The following is a 13,464-nucleotide window of genomic DNA, read 5'->3' as shown; positions in this document are numbered from 1 at the left end:
TACTGAATATTCATAGCACTTATCAATATCTATAGTAATCACACTGGCGATGATGCAGAAAAGGAGAACAAGGTAACATGAAAAGGTCTCCTGCATGTTATTTATTGACTGACACATGCAGTCTCAGAATTTCTTTTCCTTTATGTTTATAATGGATCATGTTGAATGACTGGATTCTCTGGGTTGAAAGGGTGAGTTCTGATTATGTGTTTATTGTTCATTCAGAATGGTGGCGAGTGTCTACGTGCATACATCTCGGTAGCTCTGGAGCAAATTGCGCAGTGGCATGATGAGCAAGGCCACAATGGACTGTGGTATGTGATGCAGGTGGTGAGCCAGCTTCTAGATCCACGCACCTCAGAGTTTACAGCTGCCTTTGTAGGCAGATTAGTTTCCACATTGATTTCCAAAGCAGGAAGTGAATTAGGAGAGAATTTAGACCAGATTCTAAGAGCAATTCTTAGTAAAATGCAACAAGCGGAAACACTTACTGTAATGCAGGTAAGGAGGCTGGAAACTAGAGGAAACCTTGATAGCATGCTGTTCAAATGAAAAGCCTTAGCATATCTTTTTATCTATTTCACCACAAAATTTGTCAGAGCACAGTCAGGTTAATGATGAATGAATGAGTGAGATGATGTTCCAGGAGTGAATGAGGGTCTGTGCTGTTTATAATAGTTGCCCCTGTAAAGCTCATTGTAGGTAACAGTTTTCCAAACTGCAGTTTCATTCATAGGATCTGTTTGAAGGTTGCAAAGCCTTTGAAAACAGCTCTACTTGCTCTGAGAATGGAGATTGAAGTGATTTTGACTTTAGTGCATACTAGATTTTCTTTGCTTGCCTCCCTAAAGTCTGAAAAGAAATGGAAAAATGGGGAAATCACCAAAGAGGAATTCAAACAAATAGCGAGCTTGTGTAGGGGTAAAGTCAGAAAAGCAAAAGTGCAGAATGAACTCAGTCTTGCTAGAGAGGTTAAGAACAATAAAAAGGGCTTTTGGGGGTATGTCCGCAGCAAAAGGAAGAAGAAGGAAATGGTAGGACCACTGTGTGGAAACGATGGCAAAATGCTAAGAGGGGACAGAGAAAAGGCCGAATTACTCAATATCTTTTTTGCCTCAGTCTTCTCAGAAAAGGCAAAGGGTGCTCAACCTGAGTATAATGGAGCAGAGGACAGAATAGAAGAAATTCAGCACAGAATAAGCAAAGAGATACTGTAGTACCGGAATATCTGGTTAATCTAAATTAATATAAGCCTAACCCTAACCCCCATATCTTTGTTTCCATTGTGATAAAGTGGTCTTCCAATCCAATATCTCCTTTCTACTGAAAGTAGTTTTCACCATTCATCTCAATCAGGATATTGTCCTCCCAGCCTTGATACAGAATCCCACCACTGACTTGAAACAGACTCTGAATCTCCTTGATGTAAGGTGTGCTCTTGCCTTTTACCAAGGCAGAACCTCGAACTTATGTCAGTCCCCTGGCTCTTTGTCTGTTATTCTAACTTGAAACTTGGATTAACAGTTTCCCCACAACAATTTTCCACGTGGGTGGTTTCAACGATTCATTGGCTTAGCCAGTTGCAGAACGTCAGCCCCTGACTCAGATTTGAGCCCATTCGACACAGGCCCTTGCTGCATCGTCTGCCTGCCTAGCAGGGATCCCCCTTGATGAGATGTGCAAAGCAGCTGTTTGGTCACAGCCTTCCACCCTCATCTCACATTATAGGCTGGACACTAGAGCCAGGTCTGATGCGGCTTTGGAAGGGCTGTACTACTACTGGTACTACATTGACAATCCTGTGTCCATCATGTATGTTGTCTCTTACTTCTATTGTTCATACTGCTAATCTCCTATTTACTTACCATTTGTTGCAGGACGTCCCTTCCACCAACTTAAATAGCTAACTAGTCTCCCCATGAAGAAGATGAAGAAGAGGTTGCTTACTGTGGCTCTTCAAGTGGTCTTCTATGATCTCACACACACACCTGCGCATCCTCACCACATCATTGTCCTGCTCTTGGTTCCTGGGATGCTTTCACAGCATTCCTTTTGGAACTGAGGGAATAGAGTGGGAATGGAAGGACAAAATGGAGGGTGGACGGGGCTGCCACTTAAAAGTATCAAATCTCTGTTCCAGAAGATTCCGAGAATGCACTGCAGAGGCACAGAACACCTCAGTGTGTGAGATCACAGAAGACCACTCAAAGAACCATGGTTACAGGTAAGCAACCTGTTCTTCCCAGGTCACTTTGCTCTCTAATATCACAAATGCTCATTATTGCTGAATAATTGGAAAATTTCTGTGTGCCAGATCTGTTAAATTTATAACTGAGAAAGTATAAAGTAACTACAGTTGCAAATTTAGCTACAAGATGGCTTTCTAGAACATTAATGGTGCAGCGCATAACGACAGTGCAATTTATAGCTTCTCCTTTGACTTTTTTTATGTATATACAGTCGCCCCTTCAAGTCTTCAGACTTGAAAATCCGTGGAGGGGCAACCGCCATTAACCCCAGTGGGGCGCGCGCCTGGCATGCATGTGCCCCATTCAAGCCTATGGGGCTTGAATATGTGCATGTTTTGGAACTTGCAGGGGGGGAGGGTTCCGGAACGAATCCCCCTGCGAGTTCCAAGGGGCGACTGTACAGTTCAATTACAGCTGCTGTCCCTTAACTTTTTATTATTTTATATTGTGAGATACCATATTATGAGTTCAGTTTGAATCACTAGTAAAGCCACTGAAGCTCCAAAAATACAAATACAAACATTTCTCCATTACTTTGTTCCTCTTGCAGTCTTTGATCATGGTATTTGCTCACCTGGTTCATTCTCAGCTGGAACCACTACTAGAATTTCTTTGCAGCCTGCCTGGACCAACAGGCAAGCCTGCTTTGGAGTTTGTAATGTCAGAGTGGATGAGTCGACAACACTTGTTTTATGGACAATATGAAGGCAAGGTCAGGTAAGATATTCTGTGATCATAGGCACACAATTTTGGTGTACCCCTCCAAATTGGAAAATGCTCAATGTAAAGAAAATGGTTTGAGGTTGTTGTTTTGTTTTAATCAAACCATTAAGACTACAAACCAGAGTTCCCCAGCTTAGCATGTAATGAGAAAGTGCAATCTGCATTAAAGTGAAAATGGAAGCTTCTTTTTATATATGAAAGGGAGGGCAGAATCTATTTGGGGGGGAAGCAAGATGTTGTGGGGTAGGAGGAAACATACTGCTTGTGGTCAAGTTTGGTGTGATTGAAATGATTTGGGTACAAAAAATTGCTTAAAACCCCCCCACACCTCAATTTAGGGGTTTTGAGGGAGCTCCATGGGACTTCAGGAGTTGTAAAAGTGGAGTCATACTTTGCTGTCCCCTTGTTTAAGGCTTAATGTTTGAGATTAGGTAAAATCAAATTGTTGTGCTAAATCTGTAGAGACAAACAGTTGATGGGAAAGTATATTGCAATGAAATGGTTGCATAAATATTGCACAGGTAGAATAGAACATTTCCCAAATTACCACTTGAGAAGAAGTCAGACTTAGTAAGTGTTAAGTGCTTCTATATCCCTATCCTAACTGGAGATCCTGTTCATAAATTCCCAGTTAGATCAAATCCCCTGTCAGTGATAAGTCTAATTAATTCTAATGTATGTGGTCAGGCACCAAAGTCTGTACCTATACTACTTAGTCCTGCCTGATGTTGATGACAAACTTCCCCTTCAGTGAAAGTCTTAGAATACAATGATGACATTTGAATTCTGATTGTGGCTTATATCTGTTGCTTTTATTGCAGAGATTCCTTAGCAGATTGATGAAATATCCTTTACTTCAGAAACGTGTAATACTATATTTTAAAAGAAACTGTAAACTAACAAATTATCTTCAAAACTAGATACTAGAGATTTTGAAATTGCAGTTTATCACTGTGAGTGAAACAGACTCTTTTGAAAACTGTAAGACCTCCCTTCTCTAAAGATTTGGAGGGCAGATGCTGTTTGGTAAAGTTTTTACAACCATGTGCATAAACTCTGCGAAGCTGGGTCTTTTATAACTAGAATGAAACTGATTATGCAGATCTTTATTTTTCAAATTTTAGCTCTGTCGCCCTGTGTAAACTCCTCCAGTATGGTATCAATTCAGATGACAAGCGTCTTCAGGATATAAGAGTAAAAGGGGAAGAAATATTTAATATGGAAGAAGGCATACGCACACGATCAAAAGCAGCTAAAAGTAAGTTTTAAAATATTTCCTCAGTTCAGAATTAGTAAAAAGACTTAGAAAGAGCTTTAAAAATAGGTCTGAAGACTTCTGGTCTTTACAGACTTAAAAAACACCCACCACCCACCCCTACTTGTCCTTGTTCCGATACCCTTTCCTCTCCTTTCTTTACTAGGCAGTAACACAATAAGGGTGTTCTTTTCCCCCTTTCCTTCCCTCTAAATTTAACAGGCCTGCTACCCTGTCGAGTCCACAGGTCCCTCAGACAACTAAAGATGTAGTCATGGCTGGGCCCAACTCAGGTGGCTGTTGCACAGAAATCATTTGGGCTCATGGAGTGTGCTGTATCCCTGCTTCACTGACCTATTTTGCTTCTATATTTTCTATGGAACAAATGAACTCCTTTTCTCTATAATCAGTGTAGAAACTAATTTGGCTGATGAAACAGACTGCTCTGTTCCTGTTTTGCTAAGAGAGATTTCCTAGATAGAATTTTACATGATGGCTATCACTAGTGATGACCAGGCCAACTACCAAAGTATTGGTAATGTTAGTGAACTGCTGTAAATAGCTCCCAATATACAATACTATTGTACTATATATAACTGTTAAAAATAGTTTGAAATGATGTGTTGTGGTAATACTTTTATTAAAACAATCAGAAAGTCTCAAACACCATTTTTGATTGGCCTAATAAAGGCATTATCACAATATGGATTTCAGAATTTATCGTATGGTAAACCCAGGTAGCCCTGCATTTGTATATTTTTAATATTAGACTTTTATTTTGAGCATACAGAGGATCCATATATAGCCACCTGGTTGTCCAGCTGCTGTAAACACTCATAGTTCAATATGCTGTATAGTCTTAAGCATGTTTTCTGTAATACATATATATGTATATACTTTCTTTGTTTTCTTCAGATCCTGAACGTTGGACAAACATTCCTTTGTTAGTTAAAATCTTAAAGCTAATAATAAATGAACTTTCTAATGCAATAGAAGCAAATGCTTCTCGACAAACGACTGGAGAATGGAATCAAGGTACTATGTTGTTTTGATTGCTTTCTTCCTTTGCAGGTTGTTGGGTTTGGTGCTCACCAGCATCAGATAGTGGTTAGACTAGGTTTAGAAAGGTTCAGGTTTAAATTTACACTCATCCATTACTTTCACATTTGAGCTGTCAACCTCACATTATAGAAAAACAAGGAGGGAATGTATACAACCATATGGTATTTAGGGAAAAGATGGAGGTTATGGACCCTAATGATATTTATGAAAACCCCTTAGTTTCACTATGACAGTTTTCATGGATCAAAACCAGTCCTTTTCTAAATATCAAGTAAAGTTTATATTACCCATTTTATCTTATTTTTTTCTGAAATGAAAAAGGCAAAATACATAATAATCAAGGTAGATGCAAAAGTAATAGGTTGCATCAGTTTAATTAAAGAGAAATAATTAAAACGAGATTTTTAAATAAGTAAGTAGGTTTGGGAGGCTCCATCATATCAAAAGATCAAAAATCTTGTGAGTTTGGTCTTCAGCATACAGTTGCATAGTTATATGCCATGTTGTGATCAAAACACATTTCTAACAACCTCAGGAAAGCAATTATTGATGCCGATCATTTTCTTAAAAATTATAAAATTACTTCTAAGAATGTGGGGTTCCTCCAGCCCATGTCAGACAGGTAGTTGAGAAACTGAGAAAGTTCAGGACCATAGTCACTACTTGGGAGCTCTCATCTGACAAAACCTCTCCAAGAGAACCTGGCACATCCATCTAGGACGTCAGTAAGAATCCCAGAGGTCTGAATGTCATTCTCACCTTGGCTAATGTGCACGTTCATGATTTATGTACACGTTCATGAACAAGAATGGTTTTCACAACTGTATGCTGAAGACCAAACAGGAGGAAACAGTTAAAAAGAATATTGAGTCCCCCTCTGAAGTTCACTAAAGATCACACAGGTGATCCCTAAAAAAGAACTTTCTGGCTTGATTGAGAAACTCTGTTTGGTTAAAACAAACAAACCATGCATTTGAACAAAAGAATATCATCCCATCAAGCATGGTGGTGGTGATGTGATGGTTTGGGCCTGGTTTCCTGCCTCAGGAGCACAGTGGTTTACCACGATTGACACAACCATGAATTCTGCAGTGTAACAAAACATTTTAGAGAAGAATGTCAGCCCATTGATTCTAAAGTTGAAGCTGAACAAAAAGTATCCTGAACATATAAGCAGATCTACTAAAGAATGACTGTAGAAGAAGAGATTCCACATTTCAGAATGGTCTTATTGAAGTTGAGACCTAAACCCCAACAAAATGATATCAAAGAACCAGAAGGGAAACTCTGAGATGTCACTGAGTGAAAGAGGTTGATCAGTGCTTACTTGAAGTCATTGATGTCTGAGAGGGTGCTGCAAGGCACTGAATCTAAAAGTTCCCTTGCTTTTCCAGACATTGATATTGACTGTCGAATCACTTGTGGTAAAATAAATGTTGACAGCACACCATGTTTATATTTTAGTTGTTTAATCAACTTGTCTGTTGTTTCTATCTAGGATTATGGGGTTAGCTTAAAATGCAATAATATCTTAGGTTGGAAATATGTGATGGTTTTAAGGAGTTTGCAGACTTATTTCTCACCACTGTAGGGTGAGTTCAGATGTTCAGAGAAAAGAAAGATTTACCTCCTTTATATGACCCAGTCTTATCCTTTCTGTTCCAGATGTTTTTTGCCATTTTTCTCAGGTGATAACTAGAATTATTCCAAAGAATATTCCCAGTCACTAATATGCATAGTAGTACATTCCAGCCAGTGATATGCCAGATCCTAAGACAATTCATTTGGTAGTAAATACACCCAAAATCTCAGAAGTTATTTCTAGGTACATGTAGTTATTGCTGAGAGATAAGCATACATTTTCATACATTCCAGTGTTACGCATGTGGTTTTTCTTCATATATTTGTTACAGGAACTGTAGCTTTCTTGATATATGCTTCAGCCAGAAATCTACAGGTCTGAAAACACCAATATGGACAATAAGCCTCCCTATTAACTTTCTTCCCCCCAATGTCTGTCCTCATGGCATAACCACTTCTCTTACTTAACAGAGGAATCTAATGATATGTGGGAAGATCAAGAAGATGAGGAAGATGAGGAAGATGAAGGGTTAACAGGACAGCTATTGTCAGATATTCTTGCCACAAACAAGTATGGTGAGTTGAACAGTTCTAAACTTAAGTTTATTTGTGGAGGGCAATATATGGTTGGCTTGGGGATGGCTTTTTAATGTCAAAGTAAATGTTGTTAGCTAAAGAGAATTGTCTCTTTGAATGAAAGCAAGACAAAGCAGATGGCTGAGCTGGAAATGCTAACACATGTTGGAATAAAATCATCTAAATTAGGATTATGAGAAACATCCTAGTTTTGGACCACCTTCGGAGAATATGCAGAATATGCATAGTTTCCTGTGGAATGCATGGAAAATGAGTTGGTAAGTCTGAGTTGGGGCATGACAACTTCTTGTTAGAAAATAAAGCCTGATGTAAAATGTCCAGATGTGAAGAAGTGACAAAGGTAACTATGGGTCACTTTTCAGTCATTATTATTATCATTATTATTATTAGCTTTATTTATAAAGCACCGTAAATCTAAACGGCGCTGTACAAAACCATGTAAAATCAAGAATATATAAAAGCCTGCCTATGGCGCACAATCTAAAAGTTAAAACAACAAATTAAAAACATCATAAGAACAAGTTAAAACAGCAAATATCCAATATTGAGTCAAGCATCAGAACAACCAGGACACAATCACAGACTCCCTGGGAACGCTTCCCTAAACAATATGTCTTTAACTCGGCTTTGAAGCTGGTTAGAGACGTGTTGAGTCGTGCTTGTAAGGGGAGGAGGTTCCAGGAGTGAGGGGCAGCAAGGGAGAAGGGATGAATCCGGGACGGGGCCATGGAAATCCTTGCAGTCTGATAACCAGGGAATTGGTTACACCTGGATCAGGACATGTGATGTATCTGCAAGGTCATCATGTGCCAGAAAGCACTGGGAAGTGTTGAAAAACTGTTGTAAATATGCTTGGTAATTCTGCTTGGGGGGATAAGAATTAAGATGACACAGTAGGAAGAGGCTGGACTTGGTGGCCGCATGACAAAAGTCTTTATAAACACCAAGCATCATTGTGCAGTGTGGGTTGTTGGTTGGTCGGTCGATGGTGGTTGTGTAGCTTTGGAGATTTCTATTCTGTACATATTAAAACTGAAAGATTAAAGTGCCTCTTGGAGAGAGAAGCTTGCTTCAGAGTCTGTTTTATCAGCATTGGAGGGAAGGAGGAGATTCTTGAACAGCCAGACAGCTCCGACAAGGTCGCCTGGTGATTACCTCTCGAATGCTGACTTCAAAAGAAGTGATTAGATACACATAGGGCAGTATCCAAAGTGTACTTCCATCAGCAGTGCCCCCTCGCACGCTAAACAACTGTTTTAGAGGGTCTGAAAAAATCTTTGGAGCAGTTTTTGAGCACCACAGGAGCCACCGCCACATTGGATAGATTTGTCCCTTACTTCCTAGTCATGAGAATTAAGCCTTAAGAACAGCTTGAAAATTATGTGGGGCAAAGAATTAGAGAAACTTGATCTGCTCAGGGTCTTCCTTCATCAAGGATACTTTGAATTCTTGAAGGAATACTCCTTAACTATTTTGAAGGTTTCGTATCTAGAACCTTGCTTCTACTACAGATTCTCTAAAGGCAAGACTGTTTAATTAACCCCATAACTTTCCTATTGGAGACTAGATTCCATGCTCAGTAAAATACTTTGGGAATGAACAATGGCTTTCATTGTGAAGTAATGATAATGTTAATTATATCTCAGTTTTGAACAAATATATATCGCTATATAATAGTAAATGCACACACTTTTATTTAAGCAAAAGAAACAACCGTATGATAGGTAATAGAGGAACTTCCTTTTAATTAACTTTGAACATGATTTACATGGCAGATGAAGATTATTATGAAGATGATGAAGAAGATGATCCTGATGCACTGAAAGATCCTCTTTATCAAATAGACCTACAGGTAGGATGTGTTGCCTGTTTTCATACATCCTTCAAAGAGTGTGTTCCAAAGAAAGGATGCCATAACCAAAACATACTCTTTTCAGTCATGGCTTGCTAATGGCAAGGGACCTATGAAAAGCTTCCAAAGATTGCGTAGCAGAGGTCCCAAATCATAGAGGTCTTTAGAAGACTTGAATACATTCAGGAATAGACTAGCAGATAACACAGTTGTTTTGAAGCTAACAAAATCTTTGGCTCATCTTCTGTATAATTAGTACATTCAGAATTGAAACAAAAGTTTGGAAGCACAAAGTGAAAGAGAAGATAGAATTCTGAGGTGCACTGACAATTTCTAATATGCATTGTTAATCCATTTGTTGTGCAGAATGTGAAAGGCATTTCTCCTACAAGACCATCTGAAGATTTTAATTATGAGATTTCCTGCATGGCAGGGTGTTGGACTGGATGACCCTTGTGGTCTCTTCCAACTCTATGATTCTATGATTGTGACTACCCTGTTATATTCGTATTTTTCTTTGTTGTATTCCTTTCCATTTATAGGTAATTTTAAATTAACCAGTGAAAGCAAAATTAACACTGCCTTTTCTCTCTTCTAGGCTTATCTTACAGACTTCTTATGTCAGTTTGCACAGCAGCCTTGCTATGCAATGTTCTCAGACCATCTCAATGAAAATGAAAGAAGGGTTCTTCAAACCATTGGCATATAAATATGCCTATAAATTGGCATATAAACCTTTGCGATCATATCTGGACATTATTTTTTTTGTTTATTTCATGTTTTTTGACTTAAACATGAAACACTTTCCATTATTCATCAGATACTACAAATGTAATTATCTTAATTTTGAAGTACTGTTCCTTATGATGTAGAATTAAGAGAACAACAAAGAGATGTGCATAGAGTTTTGCATATTGGATTCGCACAATGGGAACACTATTCAGATCAGCTTTCCAGAAGATGTTTAAAACAATGTGTGCTACAGCCTCCTTTTTTCCTCCACTGAAAGGACACTTCACTGACCTTTAACAGCACAGCATATGGAATGAGGAATTTATGGTTGTTTACTTGGATGTGTATATAAATTGGGAATTTTACCCACTTCGCACTTAACATTACACAGGGTAAATTATCTTGGTCTTACATGATACCCTTTTAAAACAGAAACTTGAAAGAAACTAAATCTGCTTACAGTACTAGAGTTTGGATTAAAACTCCCATAAATAAAGTCAAACTAAACCTCTATTTGTAGATGGAGATGAATGGTTTTCACCTAAGCTCTGTCATCTACACAATCCTTCACTAAAGTTATTATTCACCCATGCCAAGAGACTTGCTACGTAAAACAGCCTCAGTTCCTGTGGTTACTGATAACTGGTTTTGCAACTAAACTTTTTTATATGAAATTCTGATTGTATTTAATTTGTCAATTTAGTTCATGAATACAGTTCAGATACTTTTTGCTTCCTAGACAGACAAGAATTATATGAACAGCTAAATCGAATGCACAAATCAGTATCTGTATTTTATAGGGCAGTCAAATGAAACATTTATTGGCTGACCTGCAAGTAAGTACAATGATGCATTTCACAACACCTCTTTGCCTTTTTATCCCTGCTTGGGAAAACTAATAAAACTATTCAAACATACACTGGTATCTTTCTTTCTAAAAGGCTCAGAGAAGACAATTATATTTTTGGGGAATCCAAAGGTTCTTTTAACACTGGGAGACTCTAACAGTCACAGTCTCGATTGGAAGGAATTTCTAGTTTGTTTTTTGGGTTTGGATGATTACTTCTCTTCCTTGCATAAGCACTCAGCTTGCCTGAGTGCTTCGGGTTGCTGAAGATGCAAAAGAAAACATTTTAAAACTGAAGTTACATTTAGATATAGTGTATGTTATTGCAAATGATTGGTGTACGGTATGCCCATCCTTCATGAAATAATGGAAATATTTCCATTCTTTATCTTCAGAGGGAAGTAAAAATTATACATACTTTGTGTCATACATCTAAACATCATATAGATGTCTTACAAAATCAGATCTGCAAAATTTAAAGCCTTATAATTCACCCAATGTAAACATCCAACAGAGAAATTTCACACATGTGGCAGCTGAAGGTAGGCTGGATTAGATGCTATATCATGCAGTGGAGTGGCAGCTTCTAAAAGAGAGAGTAATAGAGGAACATTAAAATGTGTTTGTTTTTTACAAAAACTAAAGTAACTGCATGTTGTGTTGGAGGACAAACTTGCAGAGGAAACTATTTCTCTCTCCCCTCCCCCATTCAGCTGGAAATGAGACATGCTTGGGCCATATATTTTCAGTCTCTTTGTGTTATATGCAGAGTGCATTGCTCTGCTGCAGTTCCATTATTTTGCATATTTGCAAATTAGGCCCATGCTTGAGTTGAAACATGAGGAATTAATATTCCAGGATGTTTAAGTGTAGACATTGCCTCTCAGATTACACAAATTTGTTTGCTTTAGCCAGTATTATTGGCGCTTTGTTCTCTCTTTGTTGCTGAATTAGGGAATTCCATGAATTCCTTACTCAAGTTATTTTGAACTCTATCCAAATACAAGTCAGCAGCATTTATTATTTTCTGTGTGGTAAACCTATTTCCCTACCACTAGGATCATACAATAGTCATTTTAAGGCACAACATAATCAACTAAATGCTTGTTGCTTGAAAACTTTTTGAGTAACTTAGGTTCCCCTCAAAGTGCCATGATTATTCGTCTTGTAGAGGACTGCAAAATAGTTACATGTGTTCTTTTTTGCATATTCTTTCTTTGGACAAAAGAAAAAAAATTAAGAAGACAGCACTGGACCAAAATAGATGCGACATCCATTCTATTGCATAAAACCCAATGTAGTTTCTAGCATTCCACAATTTTAGTGATCTTATGAAACTATAGATTAGACATAAATGTTCTCAAGTTCATTATATCCAACATTTTCTTGTGAAGGTAGCTACCCTTTACATGTCCCTGTATATATATTTTATTAGATATACATAAGAATATACTGAGAAAGGGTAGTCCTATAATACCTCTAACTACCTAGTTAAATTTTGGGGAAGTAGGTCACAAGACTTGAAAAAGTTCATAGTCCATTTGGACCTTGGAATATTTTATGGAAATAATGGCTTGCTTGATATGTTGACACCAAATATCTTGTTGAAAAGGACACTGAATAGTTATGACACATTGCAACTTATATTTACAGCGCTTTATAAATAAAGGTTAATAATAATAATAATAACAATAATAATAAAGTATGTTTTCAAAATGTTGCCAAAAACATTTGGGTGAATTGTTAAAATAGATGCCTTAATAGGGGTTTTTTGTGCTCTAATTAAGTAATTTGACAAAAACAAAGAGTGAAAACCACAGACTGATACAACACATTTTAAAGGTCAAGTACTAAACCTTTTCCATTTAAATAGCCCCCCCTTTCCTTCTTCCATTCTTTAGAATTTCTAATGTGGTTATTGTTTCTCATTAAACAATTGTAAGAACCATAACTTATCATGTGTTTGAAATGCATAAGCTAAAGTGCACACTCAGGAGTTTATAGCTCAGGATGGCATACTGAGAGTTTAATTAGGGTAGTAGAAATAACTATTCCCTGTCCTGTTTTATAATTTATTAATATGAGAATAAACTTTGAATACTGAAGAAAAGACATAAGATTACCTCACATTTTTATTACTACTTAAATGCCTGATATTTGTACCCATATGCCATACCTAGGGAAAATGCAAGCAACTTTCATTTTTTTAGTGGACTTATCTTTCTAGGGAGTTGTCACAGCTTCATATTAATGGAAAAGAGATCATTTAGATCAAATGCAATTCTAGAATCTGATAGCTATCTATAAATATTGTTTGTCTCTTCTGTGTATTTAAAACTTAATAAACATTGCAAGTTAATTAACTGTGTTCTTTTTTTACATACAAAGGCCAGCTTGTGCACATGGCAGTATTTCATTGATAACAAAAATGGTTGCCTTGCTTACAAGAAATGCATGATTGACTTAGTTAGATTATGTTGTACTATAGATGATATATGTACTATAGCAACATTGATCATTTAGTTGACTTCATTTATCATTCTATGTATCTACCACTTTATAAATT

General features: G+C 37.4%; 1 protein-coding gene across 1 annotated transcript in view; it reads left to right on the top strand.

Moving 5' to 3' along the window:
• Positions 1-13,257, top strand: part of IPO9 (importin 9) — a 68,070-nt gene extending 54,813 nt beyond the window's left edge. The window contains exons 20-26 of the mRNA XM_042465643.1: positions 226-501; positions 2,800-2,966; positions 4,097-4,230; positions 5,143-5,262; positions 7,342-7,446; positions 9,243-9,319; positions 9,918-13,257. Coding sequence (XP_042321577.1) covers positions 226-501; positions 2,800-2,966; positions 4,097-4,230; positions 5,143-5,262; positions 7,342-7,446; positions 9,243-9,319; positions 9,918-10,028 — 990 coding nt within the window. The 3' untranslated portion in view covers positions 10,029-13,257. The remainder of the gene's footprint in view (positions 1-225; positions 502-2,799; positions 2,967-4,096; positions 4,231-5,142; positions 5,263-7,341; positions 7,447-9,242; positions 9,320-9,917) is intronic.
• Positions 13,258-13,464: the final 207 nt, after the last annotated feature.

The sequence above is a fragment of the Sceloporus undulatus genome, chromosome 4, assembly GCF_019175285.1.
Source record: "Sceloporus undulatus isolate JIND9_A2432 ecotype Alabama chromosome 4, SceUnd_v1.1, whole genome shotgun sequence".
Lineage (NCBI taxonomy): Eukaryota > Metazoa > Chordata > Lepidosauria > Squamata > Phrynosomatidae > Sceloporus > Sceloporus undulatus.
This window is presented reverse-complemented; position numbering and strand designations above follow the sequence as displayed.